Source organism: Corvus cornix, chromosome 4A, assembly GCF_000738735.6.
Source record: "Corvus cornix cornix isolate S_Up_H32 chromosome 4A, ASM73873v5, whole genome shotgun sequence".
Taxonomy (NCBI): Eukaryota; Metazoa; Chordata; class Aves; order Passeriformes; family Corvidae; genus Corvus; species Corvus cornix.
This window is the reverse complement of record NC_047058.1, coordinates 16612203-16639883: the sequence shown is the minus strand read 5'-3', so window position 1 is coordinate 16639883 and position 27681 is coordinate 16612203. Positions and strand designations below refer to the sequence as shown.

Below are 27681 nucleotides of genomic sequence, written 5' to 3'. Positions count from 1 at the left end.
CCGGCTGCGGCCGCTCCGCCCCGCCGGCAGGGGGCGCCCGGCGGGCGGGCGCGCATGCGCGGCGCGGGCGGAAGGGGCGGGCGCGGCACCGGCGGCACGTGAAGGTCGCGGCGCGGCGGCACCGGGAGGGACCGGGGGGACACCGGGAGCGCCATGGACGCGCCGTCCGCCGCCGGGCTGGGCGGGGCCGACCCCCAGCTTCAGCGCTTCATCGAGGTGGAGACGCAGAAGCAGCGCTTCCAGCAGCTGGTGCACCAGATGACCGAGCTCTGCTGGGTACGGGCGGCGGGCAGGGCCGCCGGCTCCGGTGACCCGGTGGCGATGGTGGGGCAAGGCGGGCTGGGAGGCCGCGCAGACCTTTGTCCCCGGGGGGGAGGAGGCTGATGGGGACAAAATGGAGCCGCCGTGGGAGCAGCCCCAGCTCCGGTGAGCACAGAGCGGGAGGGGGCGGCTCTCCGGGCACGGCGGGGCGGGGAGAGCCACGCGTGGGGAGGGGTCAGATGCGCCCGAGGGGATGAGGGAGGGTCCCGAGAGGATCAGGATCCCCAGGTGGGGGGGACGCCAGCGTGTCCGAGGGCTGGAGATGCCCAGAGGCACGGCCCCGGTGCGGGTTGGGGGGGGGGGGTCGGGCTGCGGTGCCTCCGGGACCAACGGGACCCCGCTGTGTGCAGGAGAAGTGCATGGACAAGCCGGGCCCGAAGCTGGACAGCCGGGCTGAGACGTGCTTCGTGAACTGCGTGGAGCGCTTCATCGACACGAGCCAGTTCATCCTGAACCGGCTGGAGCAGACGCAGAAGTCCAAGTCGGCCTTCTCGGAAAGCCTGTCCGACTGAGCCAGACCCAGCCCCCGCCAGGCCAGGCCCTCGCCCATGCCCACTCCTGGTCACTCCGCTGCCCGAAGGAGCCAGGATCAGCTCAGGGGGTGGTTAGGATTTAATTAAATGCCAGTCTCGGGGAAGTTGCAGCCAGATGAGAGCCCACAACAGACACACGGATGCTCCACGTCGGGGTGATGTGCTGCTCCCGGCCCCGCGGGCCAGCGGCCACCTTTGTGCCAGGACCACGGTGCCATGCAGGGAGCATTTGGAATGTGCCCCCTCGGCTGAGCAGAGGGGTGCTGATTCTCGTTCCATGGGTGCTCCCAGCGCTGATGGGAAGCTCGGCTCTGGGTGAGGCCAGCCCGCGGTCGCTGCCTTAAATAGCGCTGCACAAACCAGCCCTGCTGGGCACATCCTCACCTGCCCTCGGGCACCATCGCAGGCCGGGACAGGCACCCTGAGCAAGAAGAGCATGTTGGGAACAGTGATCATCTCAGGCAGTGCCACTGTTGGAAAATACTTTCAGGCTTCCATAGGTAAATCATTCATATGGCCAAGTGACCAATTTTCACACTGCAGCACAACTCTGTCGATGCTGACTTGCTCCATTAACTGCTTTCCCTGGGTAAATATAATAAATATTAACTGGGTCAATTTTTAATGAGATTCTCCTTTGTTCAGGTAGATCACTGCTGAGAATGGAAAATCTGGCCTTCTTGTCACTCCCCCTTCTTCCCAGTGATCCTATTTATGGCAAAATTAGTAGGAAGGGGGCATAACTGTCTTTTGGCTAGAAGGCCTTTTCTGAATTCTGAATTGTTGCTCAACTGATCTGGTCCCATGAATCAGACTTGTTTCTGGGAGAGGCTGTGGCCTTTCCTCTTCTTCCCCAAAAGGGTGACAGCTCCTGCTGTCCTCGAGAGTCACTTCTTTAGAGACTAAATGCAGGGAATAACTAACTGGCTGCTTTATAACCTCGTGCACCTTTACCTGTGGAGGTCACTGGCGGGAGGCCTGTGGGTGTGTCTTCTGGACCTCTGGCCCCAGGACACAAAGAGGAGCTTCAAACTGGAAAAACAACAAACTACTGATCAGCTCTCCGGGAAGGCAGCAGCATTTCAGCAGTGTTCATATGCTGCAGGGCTCTGGGAAGCCTGGAGTGACACTGACAGTGGTCTGGAGCTCTACACAGGAGCCTGGTAAAGCACACAACCCATTGCAGGGGCTGCTGGACAGAGCATGTGAGCTCCTAACGTGGGTGGCTTGTAGCCAGCAGCCTTCCTGGGAACAAACTCAGGATGTGTTCAACAGCTATGCAGATGTAAACCCATGTCAGTGAGGACACAGCTGTCTAGTTATCTTTCAGATACTTACCTCAGTAGCTAAGGACTAGATTCCTGGAGTAGGTGATTCCCTCTCCTGTCCTAACTTGAGTTTCCCTGGAGCACTCACAGAGTTCTTCCTACCCCTGTGATCCTCCATGCCTTCCAGTGCTGGCCCAGCTCTTGGTATAAATGTATCACTCACCACTTGGTAACTGAACAGATCAGTTTTTAATAGAATACAGGAAGCTTCATCAACCTGCACAGCAGACACTGCATGAAGAGGCTGGTCCCTCTGTAAGAGCCACAGCAGCATGTGGCAGCACCACTGGTTTCACAGTTTGGGCTGTATTCTGTTTTTGGATGTGAATCTGTAAATAAATTCTAGCACAGTGAGCAAAAACAAGTACTTGACAGAGGAGTTTTTGCATTAATACTCTCTGTATGTCACCTTTAAAGCCAGACGTCCGTCTTCTCTCTGCATAACCTTAGCACCACGTTAGATCATTTTGTAACTGTTAATTCTGGTTTTAAAAAACCGTGTGAGCCTCCCCAAATGTGTGACCTGCCAAAGAGTCAGGGTTAGCACTGTGTTAGTGCTGCAGGCCTCTCTGCACAGCCGAGGTCTGGGTCCTAACAAGGGCAGATCAATTCTTCACATAAAATAACAGTGAAGAGGCACAGGATGCCAGGAACTGTGCAGTTCCCAGGGCTCCTGTCTGTGGACACAGGAGGCTGCTGGCCCTGTCAGCCTCCTGTCAGTGTGGTGGTGCCTGGGGCAGGCAGAGGATAACTCACAGCTCCTGCTCCTGCAGCAGCATGTTCAGCCTTGCACTGGGAGCAGGAAGCCAGCAGTTCAGACGCTTCCTCACCTGCTTTCACTTCTCCTCCTCCTCCTCCTCCTCCTCCTCCTCTGCACTCTGAGAGCCCTTGTCCTCTGAGGGCAGCAGAGGCTGGTGCTGACAGGACTGATGTCTGTCTGGCCTGCCTGGCTGCAGGAAGAGGGGCAGGAGGTTGGGGGTGAAGGGCATGTCCCTGAAGGCGTGCAGGAGGAAGATGCCGGACACAATGGTGAGGAAGCCGCTGATGGAGCCGATGATGTTGTCCAGCACCATGTGCTGCCACTCCTTGAAGAGGATGGCTGAGCACATCATGACTGCTGTGGTGAACAGCACGTAGTAAATGGGTGTGACCACAGAGGTGTTGAAAATGTCCAGGGCTTTGTTCAGGTAGTTGATCTGGATGCTGATGCAGATCACCAGGCACACCAGGAGCACCCAACCCAGGGGTTCTTTCAGGACTGGCTTCCCAGAGAACAATTCTTTCAGGGCAATCCCCAGGCCTTTGACACAGGATACGGACAGTGAGCCAATGGCAGAGCAGACCAAAACATAAACCAGGACGTTGCTCTGCCCGTAACGGGGTCCAGCCACAAAGATGAGCAGAAGGGAGCTCACCAGGACACACACAGCAAATACAATGAATCCTTGGGGAAAGAAAAATTCAAGAGCTCCATCAGAACACAGCAGCACCAGTGACAGATGCAAATGAACAGCAAGTAGAGGACAAGCAAGAAATTGCCCCATCAGCCTTTCTGGCCTCTATCTGAAGGGACCAGGGTTGGGAAGCCTGAGCAAAGCTGCAGAGACAGCAGCAGCTCCTTACAGTGTGATCACAAGTCAGGCTGTTGGGGATACAGCCTGTGCTGGGAAGGGCAGGGGCACAGCCAGGGGCAGGGGTACAGCCAGGCTCCACAGCACTAACAGAGGTGGGGGGCTTTTGACCACTCCAGCAGGAGGCCCAGGAGGGTGGCCGAAGGCTTGGGAAGCCATGGCTGAACTCTGCAGACTGTGATGGGATAAAAAGGAAAGTGCCACGTCACAGGAATGCCCTGCCAGCGCTCCCCCTAATGAGCAGCAACATCTACGTGTTACTCTGCTTTGCTCTTCTCCCTGTGCTTCCTTCCTGCATCTCTTGTAGCTTATTCTGCCATTTGTGCCATTCCCACATCATATCCTTGCAACTTGATTCATCCTCTAACATAAATACCAGGACTACCTGATCTTGGGCATAACTCCTTGAATCACTCGTTTATCTGTCTGAATTTCCTCCTCTGTCTTCTCTCAGCCACACCACTGCCACCCTTGTGTAAAGGAATTCCCTCTGCAATTCCTGGCACTGCCACAGGCCAATCTGTTCTGCTGAGAGCTGCATTTATTCCCCTGCTCCTCACTTTTTGCATCAATACTTCACAGACAGTAAAAAAACCAGCCCACTTGGTAACTGTTAATGATTCCAGTGGGGTGTGCAGAACAAGAAACAGCTCAATTACCATTTAGTTTGGTCCTTTCCAATTTATCCAAGGTGTATCTCACTGTCATTAGCCTGAAGTCAACAGGAAACCTTTTATTTTAGTACCTGGATCTTTGAGCTTCTCTGCCATTGATTCCAGGCTGGAAACCTCTTCTTCCTGTGGAGCATGGATCACCATCACAGTGGAGCCCAGGATACTCAGAATGCAGCCAATCTTCCCATGAACATTCAGCTGCTCATTCAAGAAGATGGAAGACAGAACTGCACTGAAAGAGAGAAAACAAACAAACAAAAAATCATCCAAAACCAATTAGGACAAGAAATGGATACCTGAGGGAAGAGAGAAGAGCAACTGCTTTCATCACTAAGGGCTGGTAGGTGAAGTGAGGGTGTTTCTGAGGCTGCTTACCTAACAAGGACACTTAGAGCACCCAGTGGAGTTACCAGTGTTGCAGGGGCAAAGGCATAGGCAGCGAAATTTGCAGCTTCTCCAACTCCCACTGCAAGAGAAACTCCTGTGAGCGTCAAAGTAGGAGCAATTCACCATTATACAAGTTTGAGTATGGTCAGGAAAGCCTCCGTTTCCTCCTGGGCATCCTGTTTCTCTGAGGTACGTTGAGCAACCAGGGAAGAACAGCACCAGCAAGAAGAAGCAGAAGCCCCACACAGGTTCTCTTGGGAAGAGAAGGCTCAGTGTTATGCACAGGGATCCTTAGTCACATGTGCGTCTACAATGAGCAGCACCCACAGGAAAGTATTTCCATAATTTCCACAAAGCTGAAAGGCATCTGTCCTTCTCCTGGAACACCTTTTACAGCTTTTTAAAGGGTAAATCAAGTACAGTTGGTTCTTAACATTGAAAAGTGTAAAGTAAAGCTGCTGAAATTGCTGTAGCACTAAACCCACGGTGCTGGATGTCCCTTTATCATTACATCCTCAGGGCAGGCCACTTCAGAAGCACTTAACCCAACCCAGCTAACCAGCTCCTCAGCTCCTGCTTAGCAGGGAAACCTAGTAATGCATGAGACTTTAGAATAGTTTAGTTACAACTAGATCAACAACATCACCAGAAACTTGGATAAAACTCAAGCAGTCAAACAGTAATGGTAATAAAAAAAAATGAAACCGACTGGAAACAACCACAAACACACACTTAAAAGACAAGGCTCTGGGGTGACTTAATTGTGGCCTTCTAATAAGTGAAGGGAGCCTACAAGAAGGATGGAGAGAGACTTTTTACAAGGGCATGTAGTGACAGGACAAGGGGGAGTGGGTTAAAACTGAAAGAGAGTAGGTTTAGGTAACATACCAGGAAGAAATTCTTCCCTGTGAGGGTGGTGGAGCACTGGCACAGGTTGCCCAGAGAAGCTGTGGCTGCCCCATCCCTGGAAGTGTCCAAGCCCAGGTTGGACGGAGCTTGAAGCAACCTGGGATAGTGGGTGTTTCTATGGGAGGGGGTTGGAACGAGATGACCTTTAAGGTCTCCACCAACCCAAACCATTCCGTGATCCTCTGATCAGCGTGCCTTACCACAGCCTGAGCGCGGTACTTACTGCACAGCAGCCCCGCCCACCAAAGCCACTCTCGCAGGTACGCGTGCCCTCCTTGCCCTGAGTGCGGAGGAAAAAAAGGAGAAACCTCAGATGAAGCCGAACAAAACTCTGGTCACGACCCTCGGGGAAGCCAGCGGGAGCAGCGCCCGGGAGCGGCCGTACCTGCCCTGGCGCGGCCGCGGCCGCACAGCCGGAGCAGCCCCTTCTTCTTCAGCACGAAGCTGCCGCCGATGAAGGCGCTGGAGGCCAGGGCCAGCCCCAGCCCCGCGCCGAACCCGGCCCCCATGGCCACCGGCACCAGCCCGGAGGAGCGGGGACGGAGCGGGACTGGAACAGCGATGGAGCGGAAGGGGCGGCGCGCCGGGCTCGGCTTCCGCGGGGCGGGCGGGGCTGGAGCGGGGCTGGGAACGGGACTGGGAACGGGGAGCGGGGCTGGGGGAGGCTCTGGCAGCCGTCCTGAGCTGGGGTCTCCGTGCAGGAGCCTTGCCGAGGGCGAGGTAAGCGCGTGTTGCTGGCAGAGCTGGAGGAGGCGGAATGAGCAAGGGCAAGGACGATGCTCCGCACGAGCTCGAGAGCCAGTTCGTGCTGCGGCTGCCGCCGGTAAGAGCTCGGTCCCTCATCCCCCTCATCCCTCATCGAGTTACACCGAGCCCAGCCCGGCCTGCCGGCCAGCACCGGCTGCGGGAGGGGTTAACCAGGCAGTGGGGAAGCTGCGGGGCTGGGAAGGGATGTGGAAACAGGCTGGGTGTTTTGAGGCCTGGGTAGCCCATTCCCACCCTTGTGAACGGATTTTCCACGGCGTCCCCTAGAGAAGTGCTCCTGACACGCAGAGCAGGAGGCTCAGAGACAACGAGAGGATTTGGGAGGGCATTTCTGTAAAGGTAGAGCTTTAACAAGTACCGGCTCTTTAGTTGCTGTGGCTGTAACTGTGCTTGTTGCTGTTTGTTAGGTGCTTAAAGCTGAGACTCTTTGGCGCCCAGCGACAGGATGATAAACTAAAGCACAAGAAGTTCCACCTCAATATGAGGAAGAACTTCTTTCCACTGAGAGTGGCAGAGCGCTGAAACAGCTAGCCAGGGAGGTTATGGAATCTCCCTCTCTGGAGACATCCCAAACCCACCTGGACACCTTCTTGTGTCACCTACTCTGGGTGACCCTGCCTTGCCAGGGGGGTTGGACTGGATGATCTCTTCTTCCAACCCCGGTTATTCTGGGATTCTGTGAGACTGTGCCCTGCTGAGACCACAAGGGCTTGGTGAGGGGAGCTGTAACTCCCCACAGTGCTGTGGAGCTCTGGCAGGTGTCTCTGTCAGAGACCCCGCACCACTGTCACAGCTGTGTCGTGCCAGGGGTATGGAGAGCACCGGGCATAGCAGAGCCGCAGGTGGTGTTGGGAGGAGGATGCAGTTCACTGTGGCTCTTGCAGCTGCTGTCCAGCATGTGGATGGCAGATGTTTAAAGCTGGGTAGGTTGGGCAGAAGCCTTTGGTAATTCTTGGAGGAAGCACACCCGCTCCTGAAGAATTCCCTTCTCAGGAATATGCCTCCACTGTACGGCGAGCAGTCCAGTCCGGGAATGTCAACCTGAAGGACAGGCTCACCATTGAACTGCACGGTGAGTGAGCAGGACCAGGGCATCTGGTCCAGGCACCTCTGCCTGTCCACAGGTGAAGCTGTGCCACTTGTACGTGTTGTCCTGTGAAGTTCTGCTGCCCAGGGCTGTATTGCCCAGGGTGGCTGTTGAGCCACAGCACTGACCTGTCCCCTGCTCTCCCCAGCGGACGGGCGCCATGGGATTGTCCGTGTGGACCGGGTGCCACTGGCAGCCAAGCTGGTGGATCTGCCCTGCATCATCGAGAGCTTAAAAACCATTGACAAGAAAACCTTCTACAAGACAGCAGATATTTGCCAGGTAGGAGCTGTCCTTCTCTCCTGCACAAACAGCTTAATTTGTTGCTCTCCTCTCCAGGAAAACCCTTGTACACGTTGGCAACTGGACACCCATTATAACATGGGTGTATACATTATTCCTGTATCTCACAGTATTAGCAGTTTAAAATTCCCCATTCCACTTGGTGTTTAGACACCTCATTCCTAAAGTGTGAAGTGTGATTGTCCTTGTGACAGCTTAACTGCTGCTGTGTCCAGCTGAGCTGGGGGTGTGTCTCCCACATCCTGAGCCCCTGAATCCCTTTGGCTCACAGCATTCAGTGGGCAGTCACTGTTCCTTTGTGTGGGGATTCCAGATGCTCGTTTGCACTGTGGATGGTGATCTCTACCCACCTTTGGAAGAGCAAACCGTGAGCACTGACCCCAAGGCAAACAAGAAGAAGGACAAGGACAGAGAGAAGAAATTCATATGGAACCATGGCAGTGAGTAGAGGCTGTGCCAAGCCCCTCCACCCCAGTATCCTGCATCTGAGCAGGGTGCTCACAGCTGCCAGGTACTGGCTGTGCTGCTGCTCCTTTCCAGGGCTCTCTCTGTTGCTGAAGGGATCTTCTCCCTTCTGACACGTGCTTCTCTCACTGAGCCATCTGCCTGACACATGAAATCTGTTCCCTCTATCACAGTCACTCTTCCCCTGAAAAATGTACGGAAGCGGCGATTCCGGAAGACAGCTAAGAAGAAGGTGAGTTGCTTCTCCCACAGATGTAGATGAAATACCCAAGGGATAGGAAGGCAGAGACATTAGAGCTGTAACTGTGACTGGTCCAGAAGCCATGTGTTTTCTTAATATTTGTTCACGTTTCCTTGCCTGAGATGAGGGTGAGGGGAGGGTAGTAGATTTAAACACTTCTGTGGGTGCTTCCTCTGTATTTTCCAAGATGCTCCTGAGAGGAAAATCTTCTGTGCAGAGTACTGCTGGACCTCATTCCTGTGGCTGCCTTGCCACAGCACATCTGTTCCTGCTCATAGAGGAGAAAGGAAGGAAGACTCACATGGAAATGAGGCTTCACTCATTCCTGCTTTCCCAGCTTAAATCTTCTCTTTATGCAGGGCCCCTTCCCTTCCCCAAATAGTACCACTGTCACTTCAGCTGGGGGAGTGACAACAGATGGAGCTCAGAGATTGTCTCTGTGCATATGCACAAGCCAGGCAAGGTGTTGGGGAGATGCAGCACCCTGAGGCTGGGAAGACTTGTTCTTCTGTCCTTTGCAGTTTCTGAGAACAGGATTGAGTGTGATTCTGCATGACATTTGGGAAACAAATTACTTGAGACACTTGTAGCCCACAGGAGAGATTTGATATCACTGCAGTAAAATTCCTGACTAATTTAAAAGTGAAAAAATTAAGCCTTCTTTTGAGTGGGATGGGAAGGAGTTGAGCTGAGTTGACCGTCAACACCTCAAGGACTTTCTGCATACCCACAGAAAGTCTTATGAAATAAGTAGTATAAGCAGAAAAGTGAGAGCACTCAACCTACCAAGGTACAAAAAAGATGGGGGTTTTTTTGGGGGGTGCATAAATTACTCCACAGTTAAATATGAGCAAATGCTGAGCAGAAAGCAGAAGATCAGAAAGCCTTGAAACAGTGCTCTATCCAGAGGTGGAGGCTTGGAGTTGGCCAGCACCAGCAGCATGCACAAGGTGTTTAACAGTGTCTCTGTTCTCTTTCCCCTCTCTGGCCCAGTATATCGAGTCTCCTGATGTGGAAAAAGAGGTGAAGCGTCTCCTGAGCACGGATGCTGAAGCTGTCAGTGTCCGTATCCTTTTAGTGGGAAAAAAGCTCAAGAGTAGGACAGGACATGTGTGTGACCTGGGGGTTCTGGAAAGAACAAGTTGAGCTTTGTGTGGGTGTGGGACACTGGGAGATAAACTCACAAGAGGCACTGAAGTTTTGGAGCTTCATCTTTGCCTTGTTCAAAGCTTATTGTTTCATCAAGGTTGCCTTTCTTATGGGCTGTACTGTTGTACTGAGCAGGAACTGAAATAGTAGAGGAGAAGTCGTCAAAAAAGAGATCTGGGATGTTTCATCCTGGGTATCTATAGGTACAAGGCCAGACTGGTTGGAGTGGCAGTGATCTGCCACTTTTAGCCTCTTCCATCACACTGCATCTTCCATGTTCCTCTTTTTCCCTTGACTCACCTGTTCTTGCTGTCAGGCTGGGAAGTCATTGCTGAAGACGAAACAAAAGAAGTGGACAACCATGGTTCACTCACCAGCCTGGACATCTCCTCCCCAGGGATGTCAGGGCATAAGCAAGGCCATGGCTCCTCAGGTGCAGTGGGGAAGGCTGTTTTATTTCTAGATGTGGTTCCTGGCAAGCAAAGGGCGCTGGCAGGTCATCAGCTGTGTTTTATCTCTTTTGCCCCCACATAGAACATGATGAACTGCGGGAGATATTTAATGATATCAGCAGCAGCAGCGAGGATGAAGATGAGAGGGATCATCACGATGATGAAGACCTGAACATCATGGACACTGAGGAAGACTTGGAGAGACAACTGCAGGACAAGCTGAATGAGTCTGATGGGCAGCAGCAGGAGAATGAGGGGTCCAACCAGATCGGTGAGTGACCAGCAGAGCATGGCAGAATTGTTGGGATGCCAGGCAGGCTGTGCTTCCCAGCTCTGCTGCTGCTCTGGCTCTGAGCTCACTCTCCCTTCCAGCCATGGGCATCCAGAAACAGATTGACAACCTGAAAAGTAAACTCCAGGAAACTCAAGACAGGAGGAAGCGCCAGGAAGATCTCATCATGAAAGTGGAGAACCTTGCCCTCAAGGTGAGAGCTCTCCCAGGGTCTCTCCAAACCTGCTTAACACTGGCTCGCCATTAGATCCAGCAGGCTGATTTGGAGAAGCCAGGAGGCTTTGCCTGCTGGGTTAAAAATAGCTGTGGTGTGGCCATGCACACTGCAGCATCTCCCCATGGAGGCAAAGCAATCTGTGAAACTGGAGGAGATGAGGGGGTGGTTGTCAAAGCACCGTTTGACACGTAGCAGCACCCATTCTGTTGACAACACACTGGTAACTGTGGTCTCCATGTTTGTCTCTGCAGACCCGTCTCCAGGCCGTGCTGGATGAGTTCAAGCAGCAGGAAGAGCGTGAGAAACAGCAGGTGAGGAAACTCCCACAGTGGAGTGGGAGGTGGTGGGGAACGACACTGTTCTAGGCATGGCCTGACAGAGTTCCCCGAATCTTCTGCCACAGCAGCTGCTGTGAACTCCAGTGGTACAGGTCAGGTGGGGTTGTACCTCATCTGTAGTTGCATGGAGCTTCCCAAGGCAGAAGGAGATACAAGGAGTAGGATTGACTGCAGCCTTCCTTCTGGAGGAGCCAAAACATGTCCAGTCAGCGGTCCAGAGCTGCCAAGATTGCTGCCTGGGGTAAAGCATGACACACAAACCTGTCAGCACTCATGTACCAGGAGGGCAGTGGCTGTAGGGTTGTGGCAGATTTCCTGCCTGGGCAGCTCTGTTCCAGCCAGGTACCAAGGCAGGAGGTTCTCACTCTCAGATCTCTGTGAGCAGTGCCAATTCTGTCCCAGAGGAGCCCAAGCACAGCTCCAGGCAATGCACAGACAGAGCAGCCACTGGTGTGGGTAGAAGATGTGCAGGAGCACAAAGGTCCTGGGGCTGCCCAGAGTCCCAGATGTGCCTTACTGTAACATATCACTCCCTCTTCCCAGATGGCATCCCTGCAGGAGCAGCTGGAGTCCCTCATGGAGAAGTGAGGAGTGGGCCTGGGTCTTTGTGAGCAGAGCTGGAAGTGGTGGTGGCCTGCCATGCTGAAGTCTTTGCTTTATCACACACTTCTGCTGCCAGATGTGCTGCTGAGCAGTGGTAGAGGGTCCATGTCCAGAGCTGATTTCATATCCACTGTGCTGGGTTTGGCTGGTGGAGCTAAAGAATTGGACTATGGCTACGAGAGCAGCCAAAACAACAGATTTACTGTAAATAGTCAGCACTGGCCTCCCCGGGACAGCACGGTGCTGGTTTCTGCATCTTACTGAGCCTGGGGCTTGATGGGCTGTGGCCTGGTAGGAGTTTGTTCTTGTGTTTGAAGAATGCTTATATCTGCAAACCAAACTCAATAAAGTTTCCTTTTCAACCCTGGTCTGTTCCTTTGTGGTCTCCCAACCACCCAGCCCCTGGCAGGGAGCCATGCCTGGGCGCCTTTGGTGGGGCACCGCTGGGCTCCTTCCCCAAAGTGCTCTTGGTGGAGCTGGGTTAAAAGTGCTGTCACTCAGTGGGAGGAACAAGGCCCTCCTGATCAGGGAGTTCCTGTAATTCCTCAGAGACTATGCAGGCAAATCCCAGATTAACCTGACAGGGTGGGAAGAGGATTAGAAGGGCGGTTACAGAAAGCAACAGAGGACACCAGGGGCTTCAGTGAGTGTGTCCTAGTAGGGACACCCCTCTCACAACCCAAGGGCAGAGGAAGAAGGCTCTGCCCCAGCACAGAAAGGAAAAGGTCAGCAGAGGCCTTGGAAGATGATGTGTATGTCCAGATAGTGAAGAGACACCTAAGGAAGACGTGGAGCTGTAGCAGGGCCAGAGCGTGCTGGGGTGTGTGTGATCTGTGAGCAGCCATGGAGGAAACCTACCTGCTGAATGTGGAAGGGGTCAAAAAGAAGATTCTGCACGGAGGCCAAGGGGAGCTGCCAAAGTTGCAGGATGGGAGCAAGGTAAATTGTCTGGGTGGTTGTTCCTCCAGAGCCCTGGGAGAGGGAGTGGGTCTGGCATCCCTGCCCATCATGGTGCACAAGCCCAGCTCCAGGTCTGGGGAACAGTGAGAGCCCTCACAACACGTGTGCAGGAGGGGCTGGTTTGGGCACAGGCGGCCACGCTTCTCACAGTGACAGCTGGCAGTGCCCACGGCCTCACCTTGCACGGGGCCTGTGACATCTCCTCCCCACGGCGCCGTTAGAGCTCAGCAGCCCCAGTGGGTTGCTGAAATCTGTCTTTCCTGCCATGTGCCAAGGAGGAGTGGGATGTGCCAAAGGGTTGCTCCTGGGAGATTCCCCAGCCTTTGAGCACTCTGGGTTCCACCAGGTCCTGGTGCACACTCCGAGAGCACCCTCTGGCTTATAAAGGGGAAGCCACAGGGAGAAGCAAGACATAGCATAGATGGATGTTAAGAGATTCAACCATCTGCTGGCTGTCTTAAGTGGGCAAGAGGCACAATCTCCTGCTGTGGGGGGAGAGCTGCCAGTCAGACCAGCACAGTGCTGGGAGCAGGCTTGACCCCACAGCTGAGGTCATTGTAGCTACTGAGGGGACTCTGACTACTGGGCTCTCTCTGGGGCAGTTCACCTTCCACTTCCAGACGCTGAAGGATGACTTTGAGCGGACAGTGATCGATGACAGCCGGGAAGCTGGCATGCCCATGGAGATCATCGTGGGCAAGATGTTCAAGCTGGAGATCTGGGAGACGCTGCTCAGCTCCATGAGGATTGGGGAGGTGGCAGAGTTCTGGTGTGACATCATTGTGAGTGAGGAGCCCATAGATGCCCACTCCCCCCCTTCCTGCAGAGCAAGGGCACAGCACCATGCTTCCCAGAGATGCTCTGACCTTGTCTGGTGCAAACATGGGATGTCACTTGGCCTCAGCACCAGGGGGGCTGCCCCAGACAAGGGGGTGCAGATGGCCCCCCAGGGCTGAGCGGGGTGCTCCCTCTCCTTGCAGCACACAGGCATGTATGCCCTGGTCTCCAGGGGCATGCGGAGGATCGCGGAGGGACGGGACCCCCTGGAAGGCCAGAAGCACCGCTGTGGCATGGGCAACATGTTTGACTACCACAGCACGGGCTACGATGACCTGGACGAGCTGCAGCGGACACCACAGCCTCTCATCTTCATCATGGAGCTGTTCCGGGTAAGGGGGATGGCGGGGATGGCTGCCAGAGCGGGAAGAGCTGGGACAGGCCACTCAGAGCTCCTCCTGCCCGTGCAGGTGGAGGACCCCTCAGCGTACAAACGGGACACCTGGGCCATGAGCAAGGAGGAGAAGCTGGCAGCAGTGCCTGTGCTGCACAGCGAGGGCAACCGCCTCGTCCTGCGCAGGGAGTTCGCGCAGGCGGCGGCCAAGTACCAGGAGGCTGTTATCTGCCTCAGGAACCTCCAGGCCAAGGTGAGCAGGACCAACACCTCCCCAGCCCTGCCTGGGTCACCCCTCAAAGCGCTTCCCTGTGTGCCTTGGGTGCCTGGGATGGGGTGGACACAGCCATGAAGGGCCCTGTGTTGCTTGCGAGGCAGGAGAAGCCGTGGGAGGATGGCTGGCTGAAGCTGGAGAGCCTGGTCACGCCGCTGGTGCTCAACTACTGCCAGTGCCAGATGGAGCTCGGCGAGTACTACGAGGTGCTGGAGCACACCACGGAGCTTCTCCAGAAGCACAATGGTACCTGTGCCCTGCATCCCAACCCCTGCTGTCCCCAAGGCTCCCAGGGACTCCATCCTCTGAATCCCCCATCCGTGACAATGCTCATCCCGTGTCCCTCTGCCTGTGATAGTACCTATGTCACCTGGATCCCCACGTCCCAGTTCACCCTGCCCATGACACTGCTCATGTCCTTGGTTTCCCCAGCCCACCACACCATACTGCCCCTTTCCACGATGATCCCTGCCCTCCCTGTGCCCTCCTGCCCGCAGTGGCAGTGCATAGCCCAGGTCTCCCTGCCCTCCTTACAAGTGTGTCCACCCCACACCCCACTGCCCCGTGCGCTTCATGTCCCCTGGTCCCCAGGATCTCCAGCTCCTGTGGCTAGTGGCCCTGAGCTGCAGGACCCCCGCTGGGGGCTCTTCTCCCCTGGCAGACAACGCCAAGGCCTATTTCAAGCGGGCAAAGGCCCACGCTGCTGTCTGGAACGAGCGGGAGGCACGGGAGGACTTCCAGCGCGTGGCTCACCTCGACCCCTCCATGGCGGCTGCAGTGAAGAAGGAGCTGAAACAGCTGGGGGAGAGGATGAGGAAGAAGCACGTGGAGGATCGGAAGCGCTACCAGGGCCTCTTCCAGTCGTCCCAGGGTCTGAAGGCCCGTGAGGGGCAGGAGAGCAGGGAGGTGGGTGATGGGGCACCTCAGGGTGAGGCTGGGGTCCGGGACAGCCCTGGGCAGGGGGAGCAGGATGCTGAGACTGAAGTAACAGGACAACCAGGGGCTCTGGAAGCAGAACAAGGGACCCCCAGGGCTGGGGGTGAAGGGGCAGCACCAGGAGGAGAAGCCCGGGGAGAGCCTGTGGGAGAAGAGGTGGAAGGGAGGGATCGGACAGCAGTGGGGGAAGAAGTAAACCTGGGCACCTGTGGGGCAAAGTCAGAGAGCCTGGGAACAGAGGAGGAAGGTGAGGAAGAGCAAGAGAGGGAAGAGGAAGAAGAGGAGGAAGAAAAGGAAGAAAAAGAGGAGAGCAAAGAGGAAAAGGTGGAGAGGGGGGCAGAGGAAGAAGATGAGAAATTAAAAGAGGGTGAAGAAGTGGAAAAGGACGAGGAAAAGGACGAGGAAAAGGACGAGGAAAAGGACGAGGAAAAGGACGAGGCAGTAGCGAAAGGGAAAGTGGAGAAGGACAAAGAGAAAGAGAGTCTACCAGCAAAACTGGGAAAGCCTGAAGCAGGGCAATGTGGGACAACAGGGGAGACAAAGGCAGCAGGGCTAGTGCAGGGCTTGGAGCAAGGAGCCAGTGGAGCAGAGGGAGCTGGCACAGGGAATGAGGCCCAGGCTCAGCCAAAGAGAACCCCAGAGCTGGGGGCTCCCAGCGAGGGGCTGGGTTCAGCTGAGGGGCCCCTAGGGCTGGAGGATAAAACATCTGGGGAGGCTCTGGAAGAGGTGAGCTGCAGGGAGCAAGGAGCAGGCAGTGGACAAGAAAATTCTGGGGAAGACAACATCCCACCAGAGAGCTTCACCTCTGGGGAAGATGAGGAGCTGGGTGGAGGGGCAGAAATACCCTCCTGCCCCATAGCAGCCAGAGAAGGGGGTGCTGCACCCCTGGAGCAACGCAGCAAAGAGCAGGGCCATGACCAGCCCTGAGCAGGGTCAGTCACCCCTGCTTGGGGAAACAACTGCCAGGCCACTGACAAAAAGGCACAGCACAGCCAGCAGGGCTCCTGTACCCTGAGAAGGAGCCCCGGGGCTGGGGACTGGCCGGGCAGTGACACGGGAACAATGCTGTCCTCACCCTTCCACCGCCGGGCCCACCAGCCCCACTGTGCAGCAGCGCCCGCCGCACCCCTGCCCCGACTCCCCGGCTCCAGCGCCTTTCAGCTGGGCGCCACCGAGCTTTGCTGGCTGAGAAATAAAAGCTCTTCCCTGGCACCGTGGGCTGGATTTGTTCCTGAACGTGACCAGCTTCCCTGATGACATTCCACACCTCCCGCCTTGCCCTGGAGCCCGTGGCACAAGGATGGGGCAGCTGGTGCTGCTCTTGAGAGGGGTGATTAAGGAGGCTGCATGCCACCCCCCTTAAGCTCCTGAATCTCTCCTGCATGAGTGTCCCCAGACTTCCCTGCAGTGGCACTGTGACAGGCCTTTTCCCAGCAGTGCCAGCCCTTCCAGGGAGGGGTGAGAGCAGGTCCAGCCCAAAAAGTGTCTGTCCTGGGCAGGCTTCATCATCAGCCAAGTCTGGGCAGTGGAGAGGACCCGAGAGCCCCTGGCCTTACCCTGAACTATTCTTCATCTGAATCCCTCATTGTGCCACAGTGAACATGGGCAGCACTTGGGACTGAGGCACCCAGGCACCTCTGGGCACTGAAAACTTAATGGAACTCCAGAGAGAAAGGAGGGAGAGGACTGCCTTGCCTGCCCAGCATCCCACTGCCATCTACATCCTGCCTGGGACTGAAGGGTTTCCTACAGCAAAAGCTCCTGGGTGACAAAGAGAGATTGTCCCCACACAGCCCTTGTCCCACTCCTCAGGCTGCCACATGGCCTGGGCAGACCTTGCTGGAAGAGGATGAAGATGGTGGTTGGGGGACACACGTGTGTCTGGGCATCCTGGGGCTCTGCTCACAGCTTCTGTTCTGCCTCAAGTGGTGTGGAGAGCCAGGGTGACAGTGCAGGCTGTGTCCCAGCAGCCCTGCAGGAGCAGTGCCGGGATGGCACAGCAACGGGAGCTGACTCAGCCGAGATGCACGGATAGAAAAGGCCAGAGCACTGATCCAGGTCTCAGTATAAATACAAATTTATTCTCTTTCCAGATCAGAGATGCCACAAAGCAGTGAGGACAGCAGCACCACAGTACATGGTTACCAGAGCATTAACCAGCCTGCTCCCCTCCCTGACACATCCTAGCTCCCAAACACAGCCCAAGCACCCAACCTGGCCCCCTCTGCTCCCCACACCTGGCTCTGGGGCCAGCAGCTCCTCATCCTGCCCTTTTTCTTCCTCCAGCTCCCCCCCAGGCTGGATACTCCTGACCACACTCTCAGGCCAAACCTCACTCTGCTGCTCCCCACGCTGTTCCCATCTTGCCCCTGGGATAAGAGAGGGGTCCAGCTGGGTCTCACAGGCTGGCCTGTGTGCCCTCTGACCCACAGCCTGACACAGCATGCCCAAAGCCACCCTAATGCCACCACACTGCCCTCCTGCCACTCACCTGGCCGGGACAGCGGAGAGCAAGGACAGCCACCCACGCTGCTGCCAGTAGACACTGAAGCCCTACACACTGAATACCCCTGGCTGTAAGGCTCACACCGCCTTGTTCTTGGTGTGGGCACTGCTCCTCACCTCTGCCAACACCCCAAAGCCAAGCCCACAGCCCTGGGCCTGACACCCAGCCCTGGCCACAACTTCCCCGGACAGCTCAGCCCCGCATCCTGTCCCAGCCAGCAACAACAGCCCTGGCTCTATCCTTGCAAGCCCTGCTTAGGTCGGGTATTTCACCCCAGTGTGCAGCCCTGCCCTGGCCCGAGGGCTCAAGCCTCTCATCTTTCCACAGCCTCTGGCCCCAGAGCACCAGGGCCATCTCAGCCCCTGCTCTGGGTTACCCTGCAGCACCTGACTCTGCCTCTTTCTCGACATAACACAGCACAAGACAGCCAGCCCGAGGGACCCCTGGGGACCAGGAGCCACCACCCCCAAGCTGCCCTGCCGGAGGCAGAACAGCCTCCCTGCACTGCCCCGTGGGACTGACCCGCTTTCAACGAGGGCCTCCAGGCCCCCAGCTCAACCCAAAGCTGGGGACAGCAGCAGGGCAGCTGCTCCCTGGGGGTAGCAAGGAGATGCCCTGCCTGTCCTGCTGCCCACCCACACTGCCATGCACTTGCATCTGACCAAGGTGGCCGCGGGGCTGGAGTATGGCTGGAGAAACCCCTCCCTGCCCAGGGATGGAGCTGGGTCAGTGCAGGACAGGCTCTCTGCGCCATGGCAAAGGCACGGATCCCCAGGAAACCACAAAGTACCTGCTGTGGGTCCAGCCCTCACTGAGCTCCCTCACAGCCGCCCTGCAAGGCAACACCAGCAACAGGGAAGGTGCTGGTTCCCCTGGGAGCAGGAGTTGGGCTGGTCTTAAAGTGAAGGGCAGCTACACTTAAGGTATTAGAGTTTAATAGAGTGAGCCCATGAGAGTATTTAAGTACAGTATATATATAATATATATAGAAATATATGCAAATTAAACAACAATAAGGCTCTGTTATAAAGACCCTCTCAATATAAGGCTACTAGCTGGGCTGAAGCTCTAACATGGACTCAATCCCTACTCCATAAACCTCACAGACTCTCTCCTGCTGCTATGTGCCTGGCTGGCTGCAGAGCCTTGGGTGGCAGAGCTCAAACCGTAAGGCTAGCAGCTGCTTACTGTTATAAAGAGTTATTTTAAAAATTGTGTGGCTCCAGGAGTGTTTTGGTGCCCATAAACCTGGAGGCTCCTGGGCACAAATGAAGAGTGGGATGCTGAGCTCAGCATCCCCTGAGGGCTGCAAGCAAAGGCAGCAGCCTGTGGCTGCCAGGGGAGACAGGCAGTTTTCATGGCTTCAGTTCTTTCTTCTGAACCATCCCACCCAGGCTGGGACACTGTGGCTGAGTGACCAAACCAGCCTCGTGGGGAGCCCACAGTCCCACTCCTGCATGACCCATGTTCCCCTGAGATCTTCTGGAGCTGGCAAGCATCCTGCACCACCAGCTCGGAGGGAGTCTGTGTGAGGTCTGCTGCAGCACAGGGAGCATGGCAGGGAGAGAGGGGGAGGAAAGCAGCCAGGTAGCTGGTTAGGAAAAGCCTCTGGCTCACAGGAGGTGTTAGATAAGGGAGGTCATACCTGAAAGAGAAATAGACAGGTCAGGAAAATAGGATCCAGAGCCACCTGGTTAGAAGGGGGCTGCTGCAGAGCCAGGAGGATCCTGCTCAGGGATGGCAGAAAGTGGGCAAGAGTCTGCATGGGCAGACCTCATGTTAGTGCTGGCACCAAGCAATGTCTCCCTCTGGCAGCCTGGGCAAGAGACCAAGTGCTGCTCCTGGACTGGAGCACAGAGGGAAAGAGGAGAATGACCAACAGCAAAACCCACTGAGTGAGTGGAGTGCCATCCACACACACATCCCCCAGTCTCCATCCCTGCTGGGAAGAGCCGTCCACGAGCAGCCAGGAGGGTTTGCACCATTGCTTCCATCTCACCGGGCAGCTGGGGCCTCGACCTCTCCTGCAGAGGGGTCTGGACAGGGATGAAGCCAGGAGGTGGCTCAAAGCTGTCGCTGCAGGTGGGTGCTGGCAGGTCTGTCCATCCTCATAGTGGGAGCCCCACAGGGTGCAGGTCCTGAGCAGGGCAGGAGGCTGCCTTGCAGCTCATCACAGGGATCTGTTTGGTCTGTGCTCTTGGCAGCTCTGATCACCTCTCCTTGCAGCTGTGAAGCCTCCTCCTCCTCCTCCGTTCCCAGGCCACGCACCCATCCCAGCAGCACTGCAGCAGCAAAGCTCTTGGCTGAAGCACTACAGGTCATCAGCTGTGGCAGGGAAGCTGGGATCGGGGCAGGGCTCTGTGGGGAAAACCTCACCTGAGGGAGCAGTAAGAAGCAGGAGAGGAGGATTTCACTCAAGTACCTCGAGAGTTGGGGAAGGCGCTCCGCAGCTTCTCCATTATGTCTTCCAGGCACATACTGACTTCCTGGGTTTTGGCTTCCACCTCATCTGCAGTGGGAGAGAGGGCAGGTGGGTATGAAAAGGCTCTCTGGACATCCACCTGGCTGCCAGCATCTCTGCAGGATGGCAGGGTGTGGGCAGCATGGAAACAAGGGAGCAGGGCCAGGAGCTCAGCCCAAACCTCACCTGCAGTTTCAGTGTCAGGGGTGTTGTGCTCTTTCTCCTTTGCCTGGCTGCCTTCTGACTGATGTGGAGATGAAGCCAAGGAAGAGGCTGCTGAACCATTGCCTTCTGACTCTGCTGGAGGCTGGAGTGAGAAGAGTTGTTGTGAGGAGGTTGCCATGATCCTCTGTCCTTGGCTTCCCCTGTTCCACCTATCCCCTTTGTGCCATTGTCCCAGCTCTGCTGTGACAAAGCCCACCCCAAGGTTCCAGATCTTTGCTCTGAGCATACCTGCAGCAGCAGCTCCCTCAGCCTGTGCAGCTGTGACTCCAGCTGCTTGTTGTGGTCCTCCAGGATCTGCATCCGTGTCTCCAGGCGGCTCTTGTGCTGCCGGAGGATTCGTGCTTCTGCCAGGAGCTCGTCGTTACGTGGGTCTTGCACTGATTCGGGAGAGCCTGTAGCCAAGGTTGGGGACTCCACTGCCTCATCATGCTGCCATTTCAAACGTCTCAGCTCTCCCTGGAGGATCCTGCGGGACAGCCCAGGTCAGCATCCCCACAATCCTTCCTAGAGACTGCTGGAAACACCCGGGAGCTGCACACTGGGGATGGCCCATGACTCAGACTAAACTTTGCCATTTGTGAAGCTTAAGGGCCAGGATGCTGCACTGCAGAGTGGCCTGTCTGTGGTTTTACCCTGCTCAGGGAGTTCACAGGTATGCAACCACTTCCCAAGGGGCTGAAAACAAGGGCAGGGAAAGCATCACCTCCTCCTGAGCTGATCTGCCCTGCCTAGAGCCTCACCTCATGTGGTCCAGAGCAGCACTACCACTGCTCATGAGGGGCTCAGGGACAAGAAAGACAGAGTGCCCTGGGGTCACTTCAACTAGTTTGGGATTCAGGAGGGGAACAGGTTCTGGGGATGTGGGAAGAAACATTTTGGGAGAACAGAGTTATCTCCCTTCCTTGGAGAGCACACCCTCACTGAGTTTTAGTGGTCAGCTTAGACACACTCCAAACCTTCCCCCTCAGCATCTGCAATCCCCTCCTCCAGACCCAGCTGCATCCCCTGGCTCCACTCTGAGCTCCACAAGGCTTCTCCAGTCCCTTCTCCCCTCTCAGGCTATAACCCCCACTTTCAGAGTTGCCCCTGTCTCTACCTGTTTTCATCCTCTAAGTGAGCCAGCACTCGCTCCAGCTCTCCCTTGTCATCCATGTTGAGGCTTCCTGGAACCTGCTGGCTGCCCCCAGGCTCTCTGTCGGTGATAGGGCTGGAATGGCGCAGCAGGTACTGGTCCTCGTCCCTGTTCCAGCAGGTGGAGAAACACCTTAATTAGGGAAATCATGGGATTTGTGTGCCCTTGGGGAAGGACAGCACAGAGGGAGGCAGTTTCAAAGGGGAGCACCTTCTGACTGCTCCAGGCCTGGAGCTCAGAAGGGGCTCAGCATCCCTGGTAGCTGGGGGTGCCCGAGAGCCTCTCACTCAATGGGACTGGGAAGGAAAGCATTTCTGTACCCTGGCTAGGCGTGGATAGAGCCACAGGAGCCCTGACTCATCAGGAGGTGAGGAGAAAGGAAAGGAGACAGAACTCACAGGCTGTCATCAGGGGACAGGCTATCACTGAAGAAGGAACAGTTCTGGCTTTCCATCTCTGCAAGCCTGGAGGGAAGAGAAGAAGGTTGAAATACAGTCAGGGACACCCTGAATGTCTGCTCAGTGCACCCTACTTAGGGCAGCCCCTGCAAGACTCCCCTCTGGCAGGGTCTGCCACCTGGCCTGCACCAATCTGCCCCTCTGCACAGGCTCTGAAGAGTTTTGCCTTTTAAAAAACAAAAGTACACTGCTGGGTGTAAGTCTCTGGAATAAAGAGCTGCTGCTGTGCAGTTGGCTCAGCCTCCTCTCTCACAAGCAAAGGAAAGAGGTGTAAGAATTCCAGCTCCAGCCTAGGGGCCTGAGCTACAAGTACAGGCTCCCTGTACTCCTTGGGTCCACACAGTGAGGGCAGAGACACCACAAACCACAAGGCAGCAGCAGTGGGAAGCTGGCAAACAGTTCTGGTGGGGACACAGACAGAGCAGAACAAGACACCGAGGGATGTGCCTGGTGAGAATCATATCCAGCAGCTCCTACTGGGGAGAGCAGGACAGTACACGGAGGCTGCTGCATCCCCGAGACATCTGCTGTCAAAGGCATGGTCTTTGCTGCCAATTTACACAGCATCAGCCATGTCCCAGGCAGGTTTGCCTGGCCCTGCAGCGTGCTGGGAAGGGTGGAGGGGTCTGTGACCATACATCTGCCCCAAAAGCTGCCCCCCCATACCCATCAGGGTCATGCTCTGTGCCCAGGCAGGACAGCAGAGCCCAGTGGTGGTACCTGCTGGCAAAGTGCTCGATCCGGGAGTGTGTGTCGGCGTGTGGCAACATCGGGGAGGAGGCTGGGCTGCAAGAGATGCACACTAGTCAGCAGGGCTTGGGAGAGGCTCATCTCACCGGGCTGAGAAGAGCCAGGGACAGGCTGGAGAGGGAGGCTGAAATCTCTGTTCCTTCGAGAACAAGGTGTCATATCACCCTCCGAGCAAGTGCTCCTCCAGCCCTCCCCCACGAGCCCTGTATGAGCTGAGGTGCTCCTTCCATCCACAGAATTCATGTCTCATTCTGGGCCCAAAGACAAAACCCAAGGCACAGCCAACTCACGTCTCAGAGAAGTCAGCCTCGAGCACAGACTGGACGGGCAGGTAACCCCTCTGTGGGTGCTTGCTGAAGTACTGCTTGGACCGAAACTTGTTCTTCAGTGTCGTGGCAAAGTCTCTCATGTTCTCACTGGATGTGGTCTGCAGAGACCCAAATATGACAAAAGTGCTGCTTAATGGAAAGTGGGGGACCACAGCTCAGTACCCACAGGAAAGACCGCTCAGGCTGGGCATGAGCTCCATGGGGGAAGAGGAAGATAAAACTGAGGAAGCAAGGAGGGCACACAGCAGCTCTGTCAGTCATGGGGCCTGGCACAGGGCAAGCTGGGCATTGGGGACCATGCATCCTGCTCACCATGAGCCCCAGAAGAACAGGGACACAGGCAGCCTCCACCATGCAGAGGGTACGAAACTACACAAGGGCTTCGCTTGTGGGGCTGCACCAGCCTAAATATCACAAGGCTGCTGCCATCGACGGGACCTGCTCTGAGCCAGGCCGTCCCAGCCCAGCCCAGCTCCATACCGGGGTGTAGTACTCCATGATGGGGTAGTGCAGCTTGTTGCCCTTGCTGGCTCGCCCGGTGAGGAAGCAGGTCTGGCAGATATCCACATTGAACTGCTTCAGGCTCCGATACCTGGAGAGGTCAAGAGGCCATAGAGATGCACTGGAAGTCATCAAAAACACGTGTTTAAAGCCCAAGAAGAGGTCAGTGGGAGGGGACAGAGGTGGCCTGTGTTGCTCTAACACCCCTGATGTTAGAGCAACAGTGCTGATGGCTGAAGTCCCCAGAAAAGCAGCCTGCTCCTTCCCCTTAGCTGGCACCTGCTCTGCCCTGCCTGAAACACTGCTGGCTGCAGAGCTCCAGGCTCCCCCAGGAGCACAGAGCAAACTCAGCTCTTCCTGCAGGACACCACGCGCTCCCCTTGGGGCCAGGGTCCCATATCACAACCCTTACCTGAACCCTTTGATGGGGCACTGCCGGCAGACGGAGCACTTGGTCTGGTGCTTCACCTGCTCGGCCATGGTCACCCGGTGCAGCACCGCCAGCCACACCATGGACTGTGGCTCCAGGTTGGCCCACTCCAGGAACTGGGACGCCTCAATGGCAGACTTCCCATTACTCTGGGGAGGGGAGAGGAAGGGGCTGCTCAGAGCTGGGACCCGGCCGTGGTGGGGTGCAGGTCCCCTGCCACCTCAGGAGCCTGTCCCCAGCACGGCTGCTGCAGACAGGGCGAGGGCCGTGGCCCCACACTCACGAAGCGGAAGCAGCTGCGGATGCTGGGCTCCACGTTGCTGCCCCCGAACGCTGCCACCTCCCCCAGCTGGCGCGGGACCTGGATGGCCTCGTGGAGCAGGACGCCGAGGTGCCGCTGGTCACACAGTCCCCCGGCGTTCGCCACTTGGCTGAAGAGATCTGCGGGCAGGGCAGACGCGCAGCTGACACCCCAGCACCCCAACAGGAGGCAGGCACGGGGGAGCAGTGTGTGGGTCACACCAGGGACCCCCTGACTGCCTCCAGCAGGGAGCTCAAATAAGAGGAAAAAACTGAGCTATGATTAAATAACCTTCACCAGTATCCTTCCAGGTCCTAATAACCAGTTTAGAGTCTTCTTCAGACAGGGGCTACATACATCATTTATTTAACAGCCACAGCTAGCCTGTCCTCTATGAATCAGCTCAATCCCTTTATTTAACCCCTTGGTGCGCCTTATGCTACACAATATTCCCCTCCACAGCATTCCATGGTTAAAATGCAGTGAGGAAAGCAATGTGCCTGAAACCTACTTCCCCACACCCATGTGCTCCCTGGTATTTTCCTTCTGGAAAGCACTGGATAACTTTCCTGTGTGCCTTCTCTGCACTGTTCCTTACAGTGCCATGCAAGCAAGATCACTGCAGCACCAGTCAGTCTACAAAAACACCTCCTAATTTCGGTGGTGGCGTAGGCCTGGAGAAGGAGGGAGAGGTGATGATGCAAGCATCTTAGTCACTGCAGGAAAGCTTTCTTTGCTCTTCCTGGGCAAAGAAGGTGTAAGCCAGGAAACAAAACCACTCCTGTTTTCCCCAAGTTAATTCTCACCAGGTTGTGGGGGAGGAAGACAAGGGACTCACACTGAAACTTCTCCTTGACCTCTGTCCCGCACAGACACGCAATGCCCGTCTTGAAGGAGAGAGCCCTCATCTTCCCGCTGCGGCCGCTGCAGGACGAGACATTGCACAGGTTGGCAAATGTTCCAGAGTGGGGTTTTTTTGGCAGGGGGGTCATCAAGGCAAGCACACACCAGGCAGCCCCCCCTCACTAGCAGCCAGAACCTTTCTGCAGCAGTGCCAGCTGGAAGAGCAGCACGGAGGTTTCCTCCCAAGCATGGCAGCCCCACAGCTCGGGGGACGCTGAGGGAGAGGTACCTGTCAAAGACGTTCAGTAGCCAGTTGAGGCTCATGTCCACACAGAGGGGCACGTTCACCAGGATGCCCCGCTCCTCCTCCAGCCGCTCGTAGAGGGCGGTCAGGCAGTGGATGACCTCCACCACGTCCATCGCCCGGTCGCTGGGCTGCAGGTCGTGCTCATTGAAGATTTCCAAAGCTGTGCCCAAGGTGACCATGTCCACTGCACAGGAAGCACGGGCAGAAGGATCAGAGGGAAAGGGAGGAAATTACAGAGGTGAGAGCCAAGAGGAGAGAGATGCAGCCCTGTCCTAACCTGGGGCAGTGTTAGTCCCACACTGTGTTGGGAAAGATGCTGGCAGGATGGGCACAGCTCCTAGAATTCTTCTCCCACCTGTAAACCTCTCCCAAAATACCACATCTCCACCTTGAGCCACCATTCTCTGTGACCTTCTTTCCTCATTGCTATGTCCAGCCACAGCCGTGAAAACGCTATCCATGGAAAGCTCTGTGCAGAGCCCAGTGCTGGCCTCTCTGCACATGCCAGGTCCCTGTGGGGCAGGTGTGGGGGCACAGACCCACACAGACCCCACAAGCAGCTGCCCAGAGATGGATCAGTCCTGTCTCCAGCTCTGACAGAGTGAGGGAGTTGAGGCACAAATCCAAAACAGGGCTAGGACACCGTGAGCTTTCAGATTTCTATGGCTGCAGGTTGTATGTGCTACTGTGTTAGCAACCAGCAATATTGCTTTCCTGAAAATCCTTCCATCTTTGAGACCATTTATGTTCACCAGGGGATTGTGTGCCTTCTCCACACTGTAACTTCACTCTGTGGAAAAATCCTCCCTTCTCCTGTCAAAGCTGCTACACTTGCACTGGGAAGCCCCAGCTCCCGTGCCAGGGAGTATCGCTCCTGCCCACCCTCGTGTCCACACTGCCCACGACTGCATATGGCTCTGATCTATCCCTCACTGCCTCTTTCCTACACAGCCACTCCACCAAACTTCTCATTATGGGAAAGCTGCCTTGGCAACCTCCTTGCCCTTTTCTCAAGTATATCTTGAATAAAGAGCACTTATTCAAGTCATTTCTGGGCTGGAAAGAAGGCGACAGCACAGCATGTGAGATGCAAGAGATGCACAACCAAAGATGCACAAGCAGCACACAGGAGGGCTCTCCTTTACTCTTCACCCTTGTTTCCTCTCCACCTTGCTGCTGCTGCAGGGACACTTTTACAGGGTGGCCAAAAGCCAGCTGCTGCTTTCTTCCATTTGCATTACCTCATCCCTGAATGCCCCTGGGTACAGGGCAGCCTCATCACCAGTGTCGTGAAAATACTCCACAGCCAGGGCTCGACTCCCTTGAGAACCCAACCTCCTCGTACCCTGGCTCATTGCCTTCCTCCAGCCCTTCCACAGGACTGCCTGGGACCCCACTGCTGCCTGGCTGTACCTCCTCCCCTTCACGAACAATTAATTCAGGAAGGGGATTTCCCTCAGGCTGCTGCTGCAGGATTTTTTGACAGAGCCTTAGGTGAGAGGTTTTGTCAAAAGCTCTGAGCAGACAAGGATGCTGCATCTATCAGATTCCCATCTGCTTGCTTGCCAGTTCCACCAGAAGCTCCTCAGCAGTTTCCAAGGAGCAGCTACCTCTTGGAGAGATGTTTGAACTCCTGTCGTATCATATTAACCCAGCTATTAATCCTCCAGTTTTCACCAACAGTGCAGAAGCCAGGTTTGTTGGCTCCCTCCCTGCTCTTTAAGCAGTGAAACCCTCTCTGTCCCTGCCAGTGAGGCTGGTTTCGTCTCTCACTTACATCCACACCTTCTCCATGCTCCTTTGGAGCTCCTTGGTGAGCTCCTGCCTGATCCCACAGCTTTGTAACTCTGAGCTGGACCACTTTGTTCTCAGATCCCTTTGGCTAACACCTGCCCCTGAGTCATTTCCACCCCAAGCCTGTAAAGAAAGGCACTGTCACAGACTGGTGGATTTGCTCAGCTTCCCAGGCTGATCTTCCCGGTTTCTCGCCTCAGCTACCTGTCCCCTGGTGCCTCCTGCCTTTGATGTGCTGATAAAAGCTTGTGTTAGTTTAATGCCTTCACTGAGGGAGACCCAGCAGGAGGGAAACCCTTCCCACACTCACATCGAAGGGCTTTTTGCACCCGCCGGAGTTTCATGGCCGTCCGATAAGCTGAGAACTTGATGTTGTTCAAATCCGCTGCAGCGACACAGGAAAACAAGAATAAAACCACGGCACAACATCCTTATCTCCAGGGCAGGAAGCAGCAGTTGCAGTGCCCAGACCCCAGCCCCACCAGCAGAAGCAGAGCACGTGCAGGAGGGTGAGGAGCAGAGCCTGGCAGGGGTCACACCCCCCTGCTTTGGGGGACCCTGTGCCACAGAGGGGAGCAGGTGGCCTGGGGGAATCCCACGTGCACCCC

General features: G+C 55.9%; 5 protein-coding genes across 10 annotated transcripts in view; 3 read left to right on the top strand and 2 right to left on the bottom strand.

Moving 5' to 3' along the window:
* Window positions 1-75: 75 nt before the first annotated feature.
* Window positions 76-2546, top strand: TIMM8A (translocase of inner mitochondrial membrane 8A). Its single transcript, XM_039572128.1, has 2 exons — window positions 76-276; window positions 672-2546. The coding sequence occupies exons 1-2, from the start codon at window positions 154-156 to the stop codon at window positions 831-833; spliced, it is 285 nt and encodes a 94-aa protein (XP_039428062.1). The 5' UTR covers window positions 76-153; the 3' UTR covers window positions 834-2546.
* LOC104691737 (magnesium transporter NIPA2-like) lies at window positions 2353-6362 on the bottom strand. The gene is made up of 5 exons (XM_039572127.1): window positions 6169-6362; window positions 6007-6063; window positions 4863-4953; window positions 4559-4719; window positions 2353-3626 (listed from the first exon to the last, which is right to left on the bottom strand). Exons 1-5 carry the CDS (start codon window positions 6290-6292, stop codon window positions 3019-3021), a joined length of 1041 nt encoding a protein of 346 aa, XP_039428061.1. The 5' UTR covers window positions 6293-6362; the 3' UTR covers window positions 2353-3018.
* A 52-nt stretch (window positions 6363-6414) lies between these two features.
* TAF7L (TATA-box binding protein associated factor 7 like) lies at window positions 6415-12059 on the top strand. The gene is made up of 11 exons (XM_039572126.1): window positions 6415-6606; window positions 7542-7620; window positions 7784-7917; window positions 8252-8378; window positions 8577-8635; window positions 9638-9710; window positions 10110-10226; window positions 10328-10516; window positions 10618-10730; window positions 11006-11065; window positions 11636-12059. The coding sequence occupies exons 1-11, from the start codon at window positions 6541-6543 to the stop codon at window positions 11678-11680; spliced, it is 1062 nt and encodes a 353-aa protein (XP_039428060.1). The 5' UTR covers window positions 6415-6540; the 3' UTR covers window positions 11681-12059.
* A 236-nt stretch (window positions 12060-12295) lies between these two features.
* Window positions 12296-16248, top strand: LOC104691741 (aryl-hydrocarbon-interacting protein-like 1). 2 transcript variants are annotated; one of them, XM_019288042.3, is made up of 6 exons: window positions 12296-12634; window positions 13276-13437; window positions 13636-13824; window positions 13903-14079; window positions 14205-14346; window positions 14762-16248. In XM_019288042.3, exons 1-6 carry the CDS (start codon window positions 12539-12541, stop codon window positions 15961-15963), a joined length of 1968 nt encoding a protein of 655 aa, XP_019143587.3. In that variant the 5' UTR covers window positions 12296-12538; the 3' UTR covers window positions 15964-16248. The 2 variants fall into 2 exon arrangements, with proteins under 2 accessions (XP_019143587.3, XP_019143586.3); XM_019288041.3 differs by having other exon boundaries at window positions 13258-13437.
* An 841-nt stretch (window positions 16249-17089) lies between these two features.
* The window catches only part of DRP2 (dystrophin related protein 2), a 29326-nt gene continuing 18734 nt past the window's right edge, over window positions 17090-27681 (bottom strand). For 4 of the 5 annotated variants that reach the window (XM_039572218.1, XM_039572217.1, XM_039572219.1 and 1 more), the window contains 14 exons: window positions 27384-27458; window positions 25262-25463; window positions 24968-25053; window positions 24112-24269; window positions 23811-23977; window positions 23378-23489; window positions 22859-22995; window positions 22539-22604; window positions 21759-21824; window positions 21325-21468; window positions 20457-20694; window positions 20190-20310; window positions 19965-20051; window positions 17090-19187 (listed from right to left, as the gene is read on the bottom strand). In XM_039572218.1, coding sequence (XP_039428152.1) covers window positions 19168-19187; window positions 19965-20051; window positions 20190-20310; window positions 20457-20694; window positions 21325-21468; window positions 21759-21824; window positions 22539-22604; window positions 22859-22995; window positions 23378-23489; window positions 23811-23977; window positions 24112-24269; window positions 24968-25053; window positions 25262-25463; window positions 27384-27458 — 1679 coding nt within the window. In that variant the 3' untranslated portion in view covers window positions 17090-19167. Of the gene's footprint in view, window positions 19825-19918; window positions 20052-20189; window positions 20311-20456; window positions 20695-21324; window positions 21469-21758; window positions 21825-22538; window positions 22605-22858; window positions 22996-23377; window positions 23490-23810; window positions 23978-24111; window positions 24270-24967; window positions 25054-25261; window positions 25464-27383; window positions 27459-27681 lie in introns of all 5 variants that reach the window. The other variant, XM_039572220.1, reaches the window with a different exon arrangement.

Excerpts from the sequence above, each read along its gene's own strand:
- TIMM8A (XM_039572128.1), top strand. The coding sequence starts at position 154 with ATGGACGCGCCGTCCGCCGCCGGGCTGGGCGGGGCCGACCCCCAGCTT. Across the intron at positions 277-671 it reads AGATGACCGAGCTCTGCTGG|GAGAAGTGCATGGACAAGCC; the intron begins GTACGGGCGGCG and ends CGCTGTGTGCAG.
- LOC104691737 (XM_039572127.1), bottom strand. The coding sequence starts at position 6,292 with ATGGGGGCCGGGTTCGGCGCGGGGCTGGGGCTGGCCCTGGCCTCCAGC. Across the intron at positions 6,064-6,168 it reads CCGCGGCCGCGCCAGGGCAG|GGCAAGGAGGGCACGCGTAC; the intron begins GTACGGCCGCTC and ends CTCCGCACTCAG. Across the intron at positions 4,954-6,006 it reads GTGGGCGGGGCTGCTGTGCA|TGGGAGTTGGAGAAGCTGCA; the intron begins GTAAGTACCGCG and ends TTTCTCTTGCAG.
- TAF7L (XM_039572126.1), top strand. The coding sequence starts at position 6,541 with ATGAGCAAGGGCAAGGACGATGCTCCGCACGAGCTCGAGAGCCAGTTC. Across the intron at positions 10,517-10,617 it reads TGAGGGGTCCAACCAGATCG|CCATGGGCATCCAGAAACAG; the intron begins GTGAGTGACCAG and ends TCTCCCTTCCAG. Across the intron at positions 10,731-11,005 it reads TGGAGAACCTTGCCCTCAAG|ACCCGTCTCCAGGCCGTGCT; the intron begins GTGAGAGCTCTC and ends TTGTCTCTGCAG.
- LOC104691741 (XM_019288041.3), top strand. The coding sequence starts at position 12,539 with ATGGAGGAAACCTACCTGCTGAATGTGGAAGGGGTCAAAAAGAAGATT. Across the intron at positions 12,635-13,257 it reads AGTTGCAGGATGGGAGCAAG|TTCACCTTCCACTTCCAGAC; the intron begins GTAAATTGTCTG and ends TCTCTGGGGCAG. Across the intron at positions 13,438-13,635 it reads AGTTCTGGTGTGACATCATT|CACACAGGCATGTATGCCCT; the intron begins GTGAGTGAGGAG and ends CTCTCCTTGCAG.